We start from the raw sequence: 18,319 nt of genomic DNA, 5'->3' as shown, positions 1-18,319 counted from the left end.
AGTGACTATACATTACGCTTCCTCTAACTTATTTCATGCATCAAATGGATCGTACAAGGCCAGTTTGGCATATTAGAATCAAGATGGTCGTGAGACCCGAACATTACACCATTTCTGATGAACATCAGATCAGTACTACGGGAATATTGACATAGGATGGAAGACCTTTCTTTTAAATACTAACAACCCTGAAGGTGGATCCATGAGACGCCTTCTGCTAATTGTGAGTTCCGCAGTCACGCTTCGTCAACTGTACAACTCCATTGATCTGGGAAGCCTCCGGTATCACTATCTCTGTCTCGATCCGAACATATGGGGAAGGTATTTCATCGACGAAGCCGAGCGTGAGGCTCGTATGAATGAGGAATAGATCTTATTCCTGGGATGATGGATAGGTATCTTTAAAGGGGGGATGCGGCCCTCATATTCTAAGACTAAGATGCCATAAAACAGAGAATTTGATTTTGGTGAATAATCACGCCGAATAACAGCTGCAACTAGTTAGTAGCCAACATGTCAAGGGCGAGGTTATATGCTACCTGACCAGCACATAGAACGTATAAGACACACACTAAGCCTATTGTGGTCTAGTATCTATGCAGGGATGATGCCTTGGCTCATCTCACACATCCATTGTTTGCCTTGATACCACAACAACCACGGAGAATACCATGTTCTCCATATTGAGAGGGATCAGAGGGATACGACAGTCGCAGCCAACAGCCCAGCTATCCATCCTTTGTCGTGGTAATTGCCCGTCAAACAACAAAGCGGCCATATCTACGTTACTGATATTCAAGTAGGAAAACCAATCAGCCGGGATGAACTTTTTGCATATACAAACGGCCATTTCCTGGTCAATGAAGAGCATCAGCTGGCTCGACGCTACGTAAAATTCGATGTCGATGCTCTCTGCAGTGTAGCTGCGGCTCTGGGTGACGTTCCATCTCCCGTGGCAAGCGTAAGCAAAATGGAGGGTGGATTTAGCAAGGCTCTCTTGATGGAGAAGAAGAACGGTTGCGAGGTTGTTGCCAAAATCCCTTGTCGAATTGCTGGACCTGCAGGATGGACAACTGCATCCGAGGTGGGTGTCCTTAAATACTGTACGTCGTCCGTCGCTCTCTCCTTTTCCACCGCGTGTGATCACTGATCTAACTGTGTAGTACGCAGAAATACCACAATCCCAGTTCCCCGGGTACTTTCGTGGTCTTCAGACAGGGGCAAATCCGTAGGCGCCGAGTATATCCTGATGGAAAAGGCTAGTGGCGTCCCCTTGTTTCGTGTATGGGGTGACATGACAGAATTCGAGAAGTTGCAGCTTATTCAAAACTTGACCAAGCTCGAGGCGCAGTTATCAGCTATTCGTTTTCCTGCCTACGGTGGTTTATATTTGCGTGACCATCTACAGAGCTCAAAACCTCAATGTCTACTTCTAGATGACGATGTTCATCGATCGCAATCATTCTGTATCGGCCCTTCTCCTGACCGTCAATTCGACGTCCATTCGGACCATTCTAAAGATCAAGGCCCTTGTTCGTCTCTGCACCTCCAACGTTACTAGTAAAGCTTACTATCCACAGGGACCACATTATGAGAACTTGGTATATCCATTGCAAAGCGCGAGCTATCCCGTATCTCGACGATACCAAACAAATTAGCCATGTTCTGCCAAGGCACCTTGGAAGAACAAGCCCAGCTTCTTGAATTCACGATAAGCCTCATGCCAATGCTGGACTCTCATACCACATTGGTGCAAGCCGGGCAACCCACCTTATGGCACACCGACCTTCATATGGGAAACATATACGTGGCGCCCGAAGACAATACTAGAATAGTCTCGATCATCGATTTCCAGTCTCTAGCGGTAATGCCCGCTTTTCTGCAGTCCCGATGGCCCGAGTTCTTGAAACCCCCAGACAACTACACCCAAGGCTTCACAAGTCCCGAGCTTCCTGATGGGTACGACAATATGGACGATGAGAGCAAGTTGCTGGCCCGACGCGAATTGTCGCAGGCCAAACTGGCAAAAGCATACGAAGTTGCGACCTACCTCGAGAACCGACCCGCACATATTGCAAGAAACGTGCCGCGAGTGTTCCGAGAATTGTTCACCCGGTGTGGGGAGGTGTCTGAGGTGGGAGTCATTCCCCTCCGAGCATGTCTGATAGAGATATTTCAGAACTGGTCCAACCTAGGCTTTACCGGATCGTGTCCATATTCCTTCACGGAAGAAGAAATACAGACGCATGAGCGACAGTTTGCTGAATACCAGGCGTGGCATGAAGTTCAGCATATTGCGCAGGAGTGCCTCGACACGGACGCCGAAGGTTGGATATCACCTGAGTTAGACATCAAGGAAAAGCGACGCCAGAACCGGGAGTTACTGGCGATGTTTATCGAGCGTATGGCGGGAGAGAAGTCACCGGAGGAGGCGAGGCAGATGTGGCCGTTTCCAGATGACGCTTAAAAACCAATTTCCATCCATTATACAGATAAATAAAGGATAATAACACACTTCCACACCTTAGTATATGCGTTTCGCGTCTCACCCAAAACAACAATAATAACAACCCATCACAGCAAGCAAGGAACACTCTCTTCCCAATGTAGTTAGTCTCCTGTCCCCTTACTCATCTATATGACATAACTTTTCCCCAATTCCCGACTAACCCAATCAAGCAACTCTATTATGCAATAAGAACCAGTAGTGACCTGACCCTCTTTAGTATTAAGTCTTAACTTGAAATTCCCCGTCCGTCCCTATCCCACCCCCAGACTGAGTCACTCGTCCCCACAGTCCAACGTCACCGTCTTCCACGATGGGTCCTGACATGGCACAACTTGGCATATTATTATTCTCCTGATATTAATATCCAGGTGGGAAGTGGGAAAGAGTCCACGTGTGTGACGTTGACGTATTCTTCTTGTTCCGGTGGTTGCCGGCAGCGGCAGCATGAGTGGCCTAATCTCCGACTGAGGGTATGATGTTCGTCATGTAGATTGTTGTTGTTGTTCTTAGGGATGGAAATAGTGACTACTGTATTATTCGGATGTGGTTCCTCATGTTGTGTACGTGGATATAATATAATGGTGCTGGCGGGATTCTGAGGTAATGTTGTGAAAGTTTGCAAGCAGTGTGCTTGGTGGTGGATGCATATATATATTGTGGAGCGCGCAGTAGTACTATGAAGGATCAACTAAGTATTGAACGTCGACGTCAAGGCCCAGTGGCCTTAGAATCAGGTTTACAACTATGGAAAGCGTGGGTAGAATATAGAGCAATATAATATTGTTGTAAAAATCTAATTGAATCATAACGTCATACGGATGCATTTATATACAGACAGACACTTTTCGGTAGGACCAGACTAGTGCGGACTATCCTCATCCGAGTCAAAGTGCTCGCGCGCCCAAGGACTGCGCAACCGAATAGCACGACCCTTGTAGAAAAAGATGAATGGAATCGGCACAAGCAGAATGGCAATAAAGCCCAGCAGACTGGACGCCCACTCGTAGTCGAGCTTCTCGTACATCTGCGTAGCGAACAGCGGGAAGCCAGCACCTACGAGGTTGCGGACGAGGATGACACCAGCCAGAGCGGATGCAGAGTAAGTCTGGTAGCTGTCGACAACATAGTTAAGGATACTGAGGATGACGATGTAAAGACCCGCACCGAAGAAAGAAGACGCAATGATGGGGACGATCCAGTGCACGGAGCGGTAACTGGTCCAGCCGAACCAGAACAGACTGATCGGGATGAGCAGCGAGCCGACACGGGCCATCCACATGCGCGCTTCCGGGACACTGCGGCCGCTGTTCTCGGCCACGCGGCGCAGGTAGTACCGCTCCTGCAGCGGGGACAGGGCACAGGCAATGATAGGGCCAATGGCCATACCCAGGAAGCAGAGACCTTGCTGACCGACGTTGAAGCCGTGGCCATTAGGTTCGCCGAAGACGAGAGGGAAGGCTTCGTTGAACAAGTAGACCAGCCCGTAGAGGAAGCCGTTGTAGATGGCGGAAAAGGTGGTGATGGGCTCAGTGAAGAGGAAGCGGAAGGGACGGGTGAGGGTGATTGCAAACAGCTGGTGCAGGCCCTTGCGGTCTTCTGCGTGGAGGTCGGTGGTAGTCTCTGCGGAGCGCAATCCCTCGCGTTGCATCTGCTTACGCACGCGGGCGGCCTTGCGCTGCAGGATGATACTGTGGCGGGTTTCCGGCACTGTCAGGACCAGCGCGATCCAGGTGCCACCAGTGATGGCCATCATGATCCAGAAGATCCAGTGCCAGTTCAGGTTCAGGCCGATGTAGCCGCTGACCACCAGAGCCATGGGCGGGCCAAATGTGCTACTGAGACCGTAGAAGGCCATGGGGCCACCACTGCGGTTACGCTCCCACAGATCACTGATGGTACCACCTGTGTTGGTCAAGGGGGCACCACCGGCGAAACCGGCGATGAAACGGCAGACAATAATGGTGCCAATGTTAGGTGCCAGTGCGAGAGGCATCTGGAAGAGGGACATGATGAACCACGAGACGATGTAGACGGGCTGGCGACCGAAGTACTCGGAAAGAGGGGCCAGCAAGACAGGTCCAATGGCATATCCCAGCACATACATGGACAGGCATAACGTAGTGACTTCAGTAGACACGTGGAAATGTTCCGCGATGCCGGTGGCTCCGGAGGAGAAGGAACCGCAAGACCAAGTGCTAGATTTCAGTTAGTAGGGTCGAGACACAGGCGGTTAGCAGTAGACATACGTGATAACGTTCAAGAAACTGGCAAATAAGGTAATGTACCACTTGCGCCAGTGTCCCCAGCAGCGCGGGTTGTCCCGATCTTGCGGGCCAAAGGTGATACGCAAGGGGAGGGCTTCATCAGGCTGGTTCCTGGCGCGAGCCAGAGCTTCCTCCTCGGTGACGACTAGCGGAAGAGTCTCACGGTGTACATCCGAAATCTCTTGCTTCTGGTCGGCAGTGGCGAACAGGTCGCCGACGTGGGATTCCTCGGTCATGGTCGCGACGCCAGGCACAGGGAGATGTTAGGTTAACAGGATACAGAACAAGAAAGTTAGATCAGATCATCAGGGGAGGAAACACTTTTAATAGGGAAAAGAAATATCTGCGGCGCGAGGGGCAAAAGGGCATCAGCAACCCACCGCATGATGTTCCCCGAGTGCAGCCTTTTGCCATGGCCCAACTCCACTGGCCGGTGAGGGTTGCAGATGGTCTACCAATGAGATGGGGGGCACATAAGCTTCGACTCCAGATTTCTCCAGTTGCAGCCGTGTTCTCCATCTCTTCGGGGTATGACCGAGCTGGTTACAGGGTAATCCGGTGTCGGGAGGCAAGCTTTGAGCGTCAGGTTCAAGCCTCGGTCAAGCTTTAGGGCGCCGTGGCATCCGGGCGAGGATTCCAGAAAAGAGGGCCGATAAAGGCGGGATCTTGGCCGCCTTACCCAAAAGGCGCTTAGTGTGGCTGCACTCCAGGGGATCGTCTCCTCCTCATTCCTCCATCCTTTCGTCTCCCCGTGGTACCCCGTGGAGTTGCCCTTGTTTCTCTGACTCACCGAATCCGCACGGTCGTGGGCCGCCCAGCCGATACACATTTCCCCAGGCAGGATTGCCGACCCCCCGCCGGCTGTTCCATTTGCCGTGGATGCTGTCCAGCAAATTTGTTTCCCTGCCCTTGTTGGGCCGAGATGCTTCCGGTGAGCTGATTCTTGTCTAACAACAAACTAGAATCAGCCACACCGCGTTGGATTTTTTCCCCCCTGCTAGCGAGATAAATTAGCTGCTGCCATTGCACCCAATAACTACTCTTCCGTGGTAAGCACCTTATCTTCCCATCGTGTACCACGAGAAAAGTAGGCAGAACTCAGCTGCCTGAGGAAGAAAAAGCAACTGTTTTCACTGTCAGTGGTAATATTAATAATTCAGAACCATTGTGATTTCCAGCCGCCCTCCACCAGCTTTTAGGCTAAATGCCATCAGCCCCAAACCCCAACCCCAACTTGCGACGCCAGGCAGACAAGACACTAAAATCCCCGAGCTGTTTTTTGGGAGGCTTATTCCCCACTTGCCATTGGTAAGCACTAGATACGGCTCCTTCGAGTCGGTTTAGGTCCCACGGAGAACCAAAAAGCTGAGCTCCCCGGTGAATGAGTCGGTCGGTATGTCGCTCCCACCACGGTCGGCTTGCTTACGGGCGTCGCTCTCATGCCGGCTGTCGGCATCCGTTCCCCGTGAGAACTGCCCTTCACCTAATACTATATCAACCAAGTACGGAGAATGGTGTACACAGTAGACGGTAGACAATAGACAGTAGACACATGGGTATAACTGGGTGTCTGGATACGCGTGGACCTTCTGCCGCACCTGGTTTGGCCTGGCCTCTTCGTGGATAACGTGCTGGTGTGACAACCAATCAGTCGACCTTGTCTGCTTCATCGATCATCCAGCCTTGAAGCTGATTTGTTGTGCGGTCGCTGGCGCTGCTCTCTTTTTTTCCGGTCACAGCTGGTCTGCCCACATTAGCATCCACTTGGCTAGCAGTTGACCAGGCCTCGTCTGTGCCGCTCATCACTCGCACGGAATCAATTCTCCGCTGTCTACGGAGTACATGCTGGTTTCTGGGCTGCTTAAGCCATGCAGCGCGACAAGAACTTCCTCTCTCCCCGGTCGTTGTGGACGCATGGATCGTTGGCCCATCATGGCATCTGGTGGTCCTCCAGACGCCGACTCAACTGGCTCTGTCCTGGTTGGCCCGGACATTGTTGTCTCGCAGAGAAGTCCGAGGTGATCTTTTCTCGGGTTGCCTCCCTCATGGGGATGTCTTTCGGACATAAGCCGGCCCAGGGACTCCACCAGGCTAGTTGTCGCACTTTTGGAAATTTAGGTGCACAAGGAGTTGGAGATGCCCGGTATCCATTCCATATATTGCCGTTGCTATTTGCATTCTTCGCGCGAGGAATGAAGGACCTCTCGCCGATGTTGTCTGTCCTAAGGTGACATAGACGTGATGGGCAGTAACTTGATAGGCCAGAGCGAACGCACGGTCTCTGCCATCATGAATGGTAGCCATGCATTGTCTGTGTCGTGTGCTGTCAAGTGCTCGTGTGCGGTCCCCGCGCATTAGTGAACCTTGAGCCGTAGCGATCATCGGTCGGAGAAATTCTCCTTTGACGAGAATTCACTGGTTTGTCTCACTAATGGGTATCATAACCTGCCAAAAGCCCGGTTTGGTGTGACACTGGGGAAAGAATCGTGAGTGCTGCCCCAGCCGGGGTGTTGTCTTTCCTGGACAGTGTACCAACTTTGAACCTACAATCCCCAACCGCCAACCTGACTGTTACATTTGTACACTGGAAAACGGGAGTTCATGGCAAGATCCTACTGACATCTGCATGGCTCGAAGCTTCATCCGCGATGGTGAAACTGTTGCAACCGGAGGGGCGTCACTCTTTCGATGAGACATAATGCCCGAACAATGGGTTCCATCATGCGACGGAGTTAGTTCACGGATGAACTTAACCCCTGTTATACAGCATCCCTGGCGAAAGTCATACAGAATAGACCGCCTGTTTCCAGGTTGAAGTCCCAATTTCACGGCCAACTTGTATATATATAGCGTCAGACCTGCTTGATTTCAGCAATAACAAGAGATACAAGACAGCAGAAAGGACACCGACCACAAAACCAGCTACCAAAATGCGCTTCGCACTTACGGGGACCGCCATTCTGGCCTATATCTCGCTTGCCACCTCGCATGTCATCAAGCGGGACATTTCCATTGTCCTCCGTGGTCTGTCCACCTTGAATGCCAATATAGGCACATTCGGTGCATCCGTTTATCGTTACGACGGAACACTTCCCGCTGCGATCGAAATCTTCCACCAGGAGAGTAGCCTGGAGAAGGACCTCGAGGGAGTGGCCGCCGACACCAACAGCACGGCGGAGTGGACCGCCCAGGAGAGCAATAGCGTGACTGAATCCTTGGTGGGATTGGAGCCGATTATGCGAACCTCAATTGCCGCACTTGTGATGAAGGTTGGAAGCTATCCTGATATCTGTCATTTTTCTGAGAGATGTTCTGACATTTTGATTACCAGAGAGATCTCTTCATCAGCGCCGGCGTGGGCTCTGCAGTGCGGCTTAATTTGGTCAACATGAGGAGTCGGACAGTTGCTCTTTCTGTGGCGCTGCAGAACAAGGCTGTCGGTGCTGACAAGGAGACTATTCGACAAGGGACCGGGGATGTGGACGATGCCTTTGACAGTGCGATTGATTCGTATGAATCCCGGCTGTGAGCACGTCTGTGCCGCCTGTGGCTTGGTCAAAATGTCCTCGAGGCATCGACTAGGCGCCAGGAATTTTGTTCAAACATAGCTATTCTAAATGCAAAAGCTGTTGACGTATGGTCAATTTCTTTTTTCCAGGAGAGGAGCACCGCGTAGTGGTTGGAAGTCCACATCCAGCATGTCTTGCCTTATGAGGGTTTCGGATGTGATCTATCAGTTCCGCGCAGTCAGGTTTGGGCTTGTCTCTATAAAGTGCCAACGGTTGATTTACAAAGGAGCCGGGGCCGGCGCTTAGTTGACAGCTAGTTAGCTAACTAGCTGGTTAGCATATTGATGTGCACGGATGTCTCGGCCCCCCTGCGGCCAATGAGGAGCTCAGTATGGGTCTACAACACCTACTTAATGCATGCCAATGCGATAGCTACAGCTGGGTTACCAATGATTGATAGAGTTGACATTGAGCGCTCTTTTGTTCCCATCCTCGGCGATGTAGGGCGAGAGGGGAATTTGTCGAGCCGAGGTGCATCTCCCCGACGCGAGCGGGGTTGGAACATGGTACAAAGTCGCCCAGCAGGAAAAGCAATTCCCATCCCTGGATTCACCGCATTTCACTTTCCCTGATCTCGTTATACTACCACTCACTCTCATCATGCCCTCCAACTACGCTCACCATGTGGGGAATCATGATTATACCCGTGCTACTGTCGTGATTATCGGGGCTGGCGTATCAGGTACAACATGATCCCCTTGCTTGTGACCCGGGGAATTATAAACTCTGTCGCTCACAATCTCCCAGGGATATGCATGGCCATCGAGCTCCTCCGTCGAACCCCCATCCGAAAGTTCGTCATACTCGAGCAGGGAAGCGCTGTAGGAGGAACCTGGGCCAACAATCTCTACCCGGGCTGTGCCTGCGACGGTCAGAAGCGACCGGCCTAACATGGTCGCGCGTATAGATAGCTAACAGCCGTGTAGTCTGGAGCGCCCTGTACAGCTATTCATTTGAGCAGCGTCCCGACTGGACGGCAGAGTATCCGGCGCAGGAAGAGTTTCTGGTAATCCTGTCTTACTTGCAACGCATATAAGATGCTGACGCACCTGTAGGCATACCTCACGGATATTGCTCAGAAACACGGCCTCTATCAATACATCCGGTTCAACTCGACCGTAAAAGAAGCCCGATGGGACGACCAGCAACAGCAATGGAAGGTCCAGGTGGCCCTGAATGGCACTAAGGCTAGCGAATTTCATGAGGAATATGAACTCATCACAGATTTCCTGGTATCCGCTGTCGGACAACTCAATGTGCCCAGCTATCCCTCCATCCCAGGTCTGGATGATTTCACGGGCAAGTTGATTCACTCAGCCAGATGGGACTGGACCTACGACTTCTCTGGCAAACGGATTGCGGTGATCGGAAATGGTAAAAGCTTCATCTCCACTAGAACACTCGGCATCATATACTGACAGCCGTGACAGGCGCCTCGGCAATTCAAATTGTCCCTGAAATAGCCAAAACCGCCTCTCATATAGCCATCTACCAACGCAGCCCGAAATGGGTCGTTCCACGCTTTAACAAGCCGATCGGCGCTCTCCAGCAGTTCCTACTGTCATATGTACCTCCCGTGCGCTGGTGCAAGAGAGTCCTGCAGATGCGTTTCCGAGAATGGTCATACAACGTCCTCGTCACTCCCGGCACGGTTCCGGCCCGCGAAGCTGAGGAAGCTGCAAAGAAATGGATGAAAACCCAATTGCCCGACAAGCCCGAATTGTGGGACACTCTAACCCCCAACTATGCCATTGGATGCAAGCGCATCCTCATTTCCGACGACTTCTACTCAGCGTTGAACTCGAGTCACGTTGACCTCAATACCCGGCCCATCCAGCGCGTCACAGCCACGGGGGTGCAAACGGAGGGTGACGAGCAGGAGTACGATCTCATCGTGTTGGCCACTGGATTCCGTGCTTCGGAATTCTTGCACCCGATCCGGGTGTATGGCGCTGGGGGCCGGTCGCTGGAAGATATCTGGAAGGGCGGACCAAAAGCTTATTATGGCATGACGGTCGAGGATTTGCCGAATTTCGGCATGTTCTACGGACCCAACACAAACTTGGGTATGTCCATCCTTCCATCAAGTCCTTTAGGAGTACATAGACTGACAGAGATAGGCCACAACTCCATCATCCTCATGATTGAAGCGCAATCCCGATACATAACCACCCTGATCCGAGCCGTAGCCGATGCGAAGAAAAAGGACCAAACACTGGTTATTCAACCCCGCCCAGAAGTGCTACGCGAATACAACTATCGGGTCCAGAAACAGTTGGCAGAAACCAGTTTCGCTGACCCCAACTGCCAAAGCTGGTACAGGACTGATGAGGGCCTGATCACGAACAACTGGCCACTCAAGGTGGTGGAGTACCAGAAGGAGGTGTCTCAGGTGCGATGGACGGACTTCCTTTTCAAGGGCGATGGGGCTGCGACAGTGGAGAAGAAGAAGACGACGCACGTTAGTCGGGTCAAGGAAGAGGTGCTGGTTAGTAATGTCACGTTGTTCTTGGGGGTGGCTTTGGCGGCTGGAGGAGTTTACTGGCGTGCTACGAGGGGATGGAAGTGGTAGGCTTTAGGCTGCTGCTTCGTGATGCGGATCTATTGTAATTTCTTCAATCGAGACGGTGAATTAGCATGCTCGTTTTCCTAAGTAGAGTGATGCCTCTTGTAGAAAGTATGTGTCGATGGGTCTGAACTTCCGCCCATGGTTTCTTTATTTCGCCATTCTTCTAGATAGCCTGGATCATTACATTGCACTATGCCAATATATAAACATCTATCCAAACAAAAACCCGAACCCCTCAAATCACCTCCCAGTGCGCCTAGAAGTCGGAACCTCCGCAGCAACAATCTCAGCTATCCCAGTCAGCAGATCCACCTCCTCACACGGAATCAACCAAGGTCCACCCCACCCAGTATACAATCTATGCCCCAAATAAAAGACCACAAAAATAGGAATCCCCACATACGAAGTAACAAACGTCGAGGTATCCCACTGCCCCGGAAAAAAACACCGTAAACCCATTTAACCACAATAACAAGAAGATGACACAGCCAGCAAAATACGCAGCATATGGCTGAAACCTCGACCGATACGGCAACCCCGCAACATCAAGTCCCTGCGACGCCGTGGCCTTTCGAAAGCGAATGTATATAACACATACGCAGACCCAACTCACATACGCGCCACTATTCACGAGGTTGACGAACCAGTTAAATACTGTTGCGGCGGAGGAACTGACGTTCATGTATGCGAGAAGGGAAAATAGTGAGGTAAATCCCAGAGACATGTACGGGACGCCTGATGCTGTACAGCGTTTGAAAATCTTAGGCGCAGTACCGAGAGTCGCCATGGAATATAGTGTGCGAGTGGCAAGATATAGCCATGAGTTCCCTGCCGACCAGGCTGATAATAGAATTACGACGTTGATTACCGAGTCGAGACCCTTTATACCTGCGTCTTTAGCTGCGATTGCCCAGGGAGAGGCGCTGGCGTCGCTGCTGCTCCCTAGTAGCTGATTGTTGTTGCTCGGGCAGATCAGACCTATGAGGAAGGCACCGAGGATATAGAAGATGACCAGTCGGATAAAGAACCGCCGTCCGGCTGTGGGGAGATTCTGGCGGGGGTTTTGCATCTCCCCTGCTGTGATGACTAGGAGCTTTGGTGTGAAGGCAAAAATGTAGGCGGAGAAGCGTAGGGTCGCGATGAAAGCGACTAGTCGCCCCGAGGCTCCACTGACGATGTACTCATTGGTAGCTCCGGGGCTATGCCAATAGGCGAATCCTATTGCTGTGTGATTCGGGGCACCGCCGCAGGTGACTACCAGGGCCATGATGAAGAGGCCGATGATGCAAATTACTTTGATCGAGGCGAACCAGAATTCCGTTTCTCCGTATACTGTGACCGGGAAGCAGTTCAAACCCACAATCACCACCAACATGATTGTGATCCATACAGCGATATTCACAGGACTAGGCCAGTAATCGATGACGAGCGCCGCAGCAGTAATCTCCGAAGGGACCGTGATGGCGAAGACGTAGTAGTACATCCACCCTAAGGCAAAGCCCATACTACTCGAGGCGAATCGATGGCCGAAGTAGGCAACGGATAAGCCGCGGACTGGAAGGAAGGAGCTGAACTCAGTTGTCGCAGTCACGATGCAGAAGACCAGTAGCGTTAGGAGAGAGTAGCCCAGCAAAAGAAACAGCGGCCCCCCGATGCTTAGAGATTCACCACTTCCGATGAACAGTCCGGTTCCGATAGCACCGCCAATTGCTATCATTTGGGTGTGGCGCGGTTTGAGACCTCTGACAGTCTCAACTTGAATGATGTTTTCCACTTGGCCTTCTTTCTGTGATGGGACTTGGTATAGTCCATTCTCTAGATCTGCTGAGGGGTCTGCTTTGGTCACGTTCGCTGTCTGGATCGGGGCATTGTGGCTGGAAATGGGTTTTGAGACTGACATTGTGTGCTCGTGTAATAGTTACCCTGGATGGAAGCACGCTAGTTATCATATGTGATTGAGTTCGATAGATTCAAGTCAAAGCTCATAGTAGTCATTGTGCTATAAGTATCTAGAGATCCTATATCTAGCTATCAGCATAATCTGGACTTTCGATAGCGCTGTGTACAGCGTCTTGCATAAAGTGACTCGGCTCATTTCAGCCGGAGGCCACGCGTGATATGCTATCAGCATTTACCGAGACGATCCAATGATATTCAAGCTTTCTACGATATCAATGCCAAGGTGATAAATACAAAAGAGATAAGAGCAAGGGAATTGCAAGCCCGTCCCGGAAGTCAATATCTTGATCTCAGCCGTTGCGGGGAAAGGTGCCAGATATGACTCGGCTCCCGGGCTCTTGTTAATCCATCGTGGTGGATATTTCCTGCTTGTGTTAAGACTTGCGGTTTAGAGTCGTGGACGCAATAGTGGATTTATTGTTTATTCTTGTCGGCTTGTTAATGCTTATGCCTTGTATGCGCAGCCGGGCGTTTTGATGTTGATTCGGAGTATCAGCAGCAAATGTTAAGCCCGGGCACTCTGCTCTAGTAAGCAGGCCATTATATCTTGTTGTAGTCTATCTATCCCCCCTTAATGAAAGGTATTTTATTGTAATACTAAGGAAGCTAGTTAGACAGTATTGAATGTTCAAGATTTGGATTATTGAGTGTATAATTATCGAATTAAACTTTGATATAATTGCGAAAATATTCCGCATAGGTTGCTTTCTTTCCTTATCATCCTCCTTTATTATACATCTTCTTATGATTGTGTCCATTCAGTAGAAGGTACAGAAGTGAGACAGACTAAGAATCCCACCTATTGTCGACGCCGACGAGCAATGTAGCAAACTTAGACCAACCTCCGTTGCATGAGATATTCGTAATCGGGCATTGCTTCATGAACCCTCTCGAGAATTAAATTAGCCACCTTGTCGCCAAATTCATGCTTCCACCTTTCCGCCTCCGAAGCAATATCGACAACTTCGGGCGCCTTCTCTTTTAACACCCCGGAGGATCCCATCAGAGTTGTTCTCATGGTAGTTTCAGCTTTCTGAAGTATGGAGTCTTGCTCGGAAGCTCCATCTCCTGACGAGGATTTATCCTCAGGACCGACACTCTCCCACTCAAACTTTAAAACTGTGGGGTCGAGTCCCGTTTGCTCGCAGAATTTTACTATAGAGCCCTTATTGTGGATAAGGTCAGAGGCATCCAGAATGATTCGATGCGCCTGTCCCTTCCGGCGAGCACACCAATCGTAGAGCATCCGTGTCCAGCGTAGAGTTAGAGTAACTTTCAAATAGCTCTCCGACAACAGACCCTCGAAGGGATTGTCACCCGAAGGATAAAGGTCCTTCAGAGCCCGATCAGCCCGGTACATCGATGGGAAAACTAAGGCAGGATTTCGGATAAGAAATGCCAGTTGCCAGGTAGCCAGGTACCCATCTGGGAGGACAGTTTCATTCAATGGAGGAAGTCCTTTCGACCGGCCATACTTGCTATTCACACGAACCCGGAAGAATGAGTGGTAATCGGGTGCCATTAAAGCGGCCGAGGCATCTCCATTAGTTGTGTCGACATCATGCAGCATCTTAGAAGTGGTAGCCGGGTTCATGAGTCAAGATATATGCTCTTTAACGAAGAAAGTCTTCCCTTCATCACGGGCCAAGGCGGAGGATCCTTCCAGCGTCTCCAGACACTGTTGGAGGACCCCCTGAACCTCGAGTGCTTGTTTCAGTGTCCATTGTGCAATGGGCTTGCTGAGGAGGTCATCTTTGATCAATTTAAGATATGTTGGTGTGAAACAATATCCTCCTTTATTGTTGGTGATGGCACCTGGCTGATCGCTAAGAGACAGTATCTTCAATAATAGATTTGACGCGGTCCGAGGCATGCTTAACAGCAGCACGCGGCGAGGAGGGCTCTGGGTACTGTCCATGCTGGGGGTTTAAATCATGAAGACTGTGTGGTAGGTAGGGGGATCAGAAGGCAATCGATGGAAACCTTCGAGAAGGTGGAGGATAAAACGGAAGTGAAATCAAATTCGAAGTACCCTTAATGTCTGTGGAATAGACAGAATTGATTGAGAGACAAAGAATGTAGGGGTCGTGAAAGCGGAGTTCCCGCCGCAGAGCCTACTCGTGACCATCAAGCTGATAAGGTATCCCTTTATTTGAGGGCCCTCTCCGCGGACTGAACAAGAATGATCATTCCTCGTACTCCCGAGGACAGGAAGAGTTGATGTCGGCGCACTAACCACTAGACCAAGAACAATTTACCGCTGTTGGTTAGCTAGGCGATAGCGAGATACATGTCCCAACAGGTAATCAACTTGTGAGAAGCTGGGATAAAGTGAGGTGAATCGAGAGTACATCAGGAATTATCTAGTTGAAATGCATGAGGGTTGGCTTTAGCGTGAGAAGTTAGATTAGTCAGGTAATGATAGAGATAGGTCTGACTACAAGCGAGGAACCAGTCTTGAGAAGGTAATTAACGGAAATGGTATGTGGAAATCCTTCTAACAGTGCAATTTCAGTAATTAAGTGCGTCACACCATCGAAGAATGTCTAAAAATAGCCAATATATGGTGGAAACTCGGGCGCTTATTGTTTCTTGGTTAAATTGACTGACTGATTAATCAAAGCCCAAACAGGTAGCTACACCAGCATACAGCCAGCTGTCATACTCCTATGATGAATAGCGAAGTTGACATATCGGTTGGAGTGCACTGATATCCCTATATTGGCGGTGCGGCTGCCATAAGAATGTGAAGCAAGGGAACATGAAACTATCTACATATATGGTATCATGATTATAACATACGCCAATCTGAGATTTTGCTCACATTTCTTTCTAAGGGCGCGTACCTAAGCCGCGATATGTCCACTCCAGCCGGCGTAACCTCCAAAGACCACGCACACATGAAAGCTAATCATGGAGTACTTCATAATATTCAAGTATATGATTCTAGTATGGTACAGCGGAGACGGACTGAATTAGGCTGGTCACACTCCAGGATTACCCCGTCTGCTGTTCCATGTCTGTTCCCAACTATTCGCTTTCCATGCAAAGTGACAGAACCCCTTGAAGATACTCGATTCCCGTTATTGCAGACTAACTATGCAGCAAAGCAGCATTAGGTATCCTCATACTTGCCAGAGCATTCTCTTTCCATCAGGATCGAAGCTCCGGAGACGTCACAGGTGGCTCTTAGGCTGGGAGCAGCATCCGGAAGAATTCTGGCTGGCGGGCTTCTCTGTAAGCTCCACACTCTTGTTGGATGCCTGTGTGGACGGAGGGACATCGTTCGCTGGGTTGAAAAGGCAAAAATTATAAGGGCTCAGCCGAACCTGTGCCATTTCGGCCGGCATAACGGGAAGGTCCTCAACACGTGGGTTGTGAGTGAAGCCGTAAGTATGCCAGATGACAATATCATCGTTTCGGACCGAGTATCGAGCTTCGCTAATCCATGATTTGATACCAGTGCCGCCAAGGGATTGGTTCGTGTAGTCACCCGCTGGGAACAGCTGACGGTCCTTGTATTTCGTGACCCAGATCGGGCTCTCACAAAATTCCGACCGGCGCGAATGCCAGGACCCCGGGCGAGCGAGCAGCATCTATAGTCGTTAGTGTGGTCCAAAATTGAAAAGTCGGATCGACTTACCTGAGAGCGATGAGGCACCAGTTTGTACCCAATTGGAGTCAATGACACGGGGTTTTCGACATTCTCGTTCAAAATCTTGAAAACTCTTCCTTTCGAGATGTCGTCCTCCACAGTTCCTGCCCGATTAAGAATCTGCTGTTGGGTTATGAATCCGGTACCAAGGGGGTTCAGATCCTCAGCCCATGGAAGGGGAACAGTATCGGTAGACGCAAAACTGTTCTTGTGACCGCCCACGGCTGGGTCGATACGCAGGTTGAAGAGATGCTGATGATACGGGGCCATCACTCCATCCGCAACGCGTGTGCCCCAGGCTACCTTGGCATCTTTGTCGATTGGCTGGGTAGAGAGAATGCCTGTAGCACGGGTTTCGAAGGTGAATTCTCCCGACTGATCGAAGTACCACATGAAAATGTACTCGTAGTTCGCCACAGTGATGATCGTTTGCAAAACAAGCTGGCGCTTTCTCACTACTGTTGCCTTTCCAGTTCGGTGGATTGTATGCTTCCACTGGATTCCATTATCTATTTCATGGATGCAAATGGCATTCGGCCTAGGCGCAGGGCTTCCATCTTTGGCGACAACACATCCGTCAAGGTATTTGATGAGACCGAGACAGTCACAGCCCACTATTATGAGTAATATGGTCAGACATATGTCGCAAGCCTAGACAAGGGGAAATGAACGTACATTGAAGGTTGTTTGCAGTCACACCCGCACCGACGTTTCCCAGGTCAAATGCTCCCTTTCGATAAATTGGGTTGCGGGGATCGCCGTATGGCACAAACATTTCCGAAAGAAAGAGACGATAGAAAGCACTCTTTCCATCAAAAGACACATCATGAAGGGTCATTCCTGACCAGAATTAGTACCTTAGCTATTCCTGCAAAGTTTGAAGTACAGCTCACCTTCACGCCAATTGAACCCAACACGGAAGCGCCATTTCTCCCATTCGATCAAATATCCATTGACGGTAAAGGACGCCCCCTCTGGCTGAATTACTTGGTAGGGCTTCAGGGTAGTCCGAGGTGGGTTCTTCTGCAAGCGATGATCATATTCTGGTTCGACGGGGTTGGTCCGACGATGAGGCACAGCCGAACCAACAGCAGTGGCGGTTTGGTCCGATCCCAAGGGCAGACGAATAATTTTTATCACCTCCATCTTGCAGAGATTTACAATTACCATGAAATCCAGAGGGAAGCTATAATGACTGGAATCGGGGTCATTATTCTCGGGATTTCGCATGTACATGAAGACCTAGGAATGAACCTGTCAGCTAATTGTGCACGAGTCGGTGGTTCAGCAACGCAGTACCTGGGTGCGACGAGTCTGTGTATCTTCACCATCTACGCCGTAATCCCAAGGATCGAGGGCGACTGTGGTGTCATCAATTTGGAGTCTCTTGATCTCCGCCTGGACACGAGGATCCTTCATGACAATTTGCGCCGCTTCGTTCATCTCCGCCCGATCGACCGGTCCATGAAAGTCGCGTGGAAGCTCTTTGTGATGGACAAGACTCTGTCTGGAGAGATCCACAATGCCTTCAAACAGACGAGGGGTGTACCCAATGTACCAAATGAGGAAGATCTGACGGGGGATGAAGGGAAGGGGCCGACCATGGTGCTCTGCGTCCAGGAAGTCAACAAGAGCAGCTTTAGCTGGTTCTTCCAGTCCAGCTGCTTTGAAGTGAAGTGAGATTCCATTGTATTTGGCCTTGACCAAATCAGTCGCCTGCCGGATTTCGTCCGGGCTGGCTGGATCCAAAGGGTGGCACGACATCGTGGAGAGAGGTGATTATGTGAAAGCTTG

The 18,319-nt window shown here is 50.5% G+C and overlaps 7 protein-coding genes across 7 annotated transcripts; 3 read left to right on the top strand and 4 right to left on the bottom strand.

The window, feature by feature from the left end:
• Positions 1-676: 676 nt before the first annotated feature.
• Positions 677-2,467, top strand: BO87DRAFT_365283 (uncharacterized protein; the record flags this gene model as incomplete). The annotated part of the gene is made up of 4 exons (XM_025621791.1): positions 677-747; positions 804-1,103; positions 1,164-1,553; positions 1,596-2,467. Exons 2-4 carry the CDS (start codon positions 971-973, stop codon positions 2,465-2,467), a joined length of 1,395 nt encoding a protein of 464 aa, XP_025476742.1. The 5' UTR covers positions 677-747; positions 804-970.
• An 854-nt stretch (positions 2,468-3,321) lies between these two features.
• BO87DRAFT_461612 (MFS transporter) lies at positions 3,322-5,332 on the bottom strand. Its single transcript, XM_025629104.1, has 2 exons — positions 4,756-5,332; positions 3,322-4,704 (listed from the first exon to the last, which is right to left on the bottom strand). Exons 1-2 carry the CDS (start codon positions 5,007-5,009, stop codon positions 3,369-3,371), a joined length of 1,590 nt encoding a protein of 529 aa, XP_025476741.1. The 5' UTR covers positions 5,010-5,332; the 3' UTR covers positions 3,322-3,368.
• A 2,371-nt stretch (positions 5,333-7,703) lies between these two features.
• On the top strand, positions 7,704-8,302 carry BO87DRAFT_315344 (cell wall mannoprotein 1 family protein; the record flags this gene model as incomplete). Its single annotated transcript, XM_025619689.1, has 2 exons — positions 7,704-8,042; positions 8,105-8,302. The coding sequence occupies 2 exons, from the start codon at positions 7,704-7,706 to the stop codon at positions 8,300-8,302; spliced, it is 537 nt and encodes a 178-aa protein (XP_025476740.1).
• Positions 8,303-8,942: 640 nt separating this feature from the next.
• On the top strand, positions 8,943-10,966 carry BO87DRAFT_418324 (flavin-containing monooxygenase; the record flags this gene model as incomplete). The annotated part of the gene is made up of 6 exons (XM_025626878.1): positions 8,943-9,024; positions 9,090-9,212; positions 9,269-9,348; positions 9,398-9,716; positions 9,773-10,408; positions 10,463-10,966. 6 exons carry the CDS (start codon positions 8,943-8,945, stop codon positions 10,912-10,914), a joined length of 1,692 nt encoding a protein of 563 aa, XP_025476739.1. The 3' UTR covers positions 10,915-10,966.
• A 185-nt stretch (positions 10,967-11,151) lies between these two features.
• Positions 11,152-12,811, bottom strand: BO87DRAFT_409105 (proline-specific permease; the record flags this gene model as incomplete). The annotated part of the gene is made up of 2 exons (XM_025626222.1): positions 11,152-11,269; positions 11,358-12,811. 2 exons carry the CDS (start codon positions 12,809-12,811, stop codon positions 11,152-11,154), a joined length of 1,572 nt encoding a protein of 523 aa, XP_025476738.1.
• A 761-nt stretch (positions 12,812-13,572) lies between these two features.
• BO87DRAFT_443714 (uncharacterized protein) lies at positions 13,573-14,586 on the bottom strand. The gene has a single exon (XM_025628113.1). It carries the CDS (start codon positions 14,462-14,464, stop codon positions 13,703-13,705), a length of 762 nt encoding a protein of 253 aa, XP_025476737.1. The 5' UTR covers positions 14,465-14,586; the 3' UTR covers positions 13,573-13,702.
• Positions 14,587-15,911: 1,325 nt separating this feature from the next.
• Positions 15,912-18,289, bottom strand: BO87DRAFT_340976 (copper amine oxidase; the record flags this gene model as incomplete). The annotated part of the gene is made up of 5 exons (XM_025620680.1): positions 15,912-16,466; positions 16,514-17,139; positions 17,201-17,365; positions 17,419-17,767; positions 17,825-18,289. The coding sequence occupies 5 exons, from the start codon at positions 18,287-18,289 to the stop codon at positions 16,047-16,049; spliced, it is 2,025 nt and encodes a 674-aa protein (XP_025476736.1). The 3' UTR covers positions 15,912-16,046.
• Positions 18,290-18,319: the final 30 nt, after the last annotated feature.

The sequence above is a fragment of the Aspergillus neoniger genome (genome assembly GCF_003184625.1).
Source record: "Aspergillus neoniger CBS 115656 unplaced genomic scaffold BO87scaffold_30, whole genome shotgun sequence".
In the NCBI taxonomy this organism is placed as follows: Eukaryota; Fungi; Ascomycota; class Eurotiomycetes; order Eurotiales; family Aspergillaceae; genus Aspergillus; species Aspergillus neoniger.
This window is presented reverse-complemented; position numbering and strand designations above follow the sequence as displayed.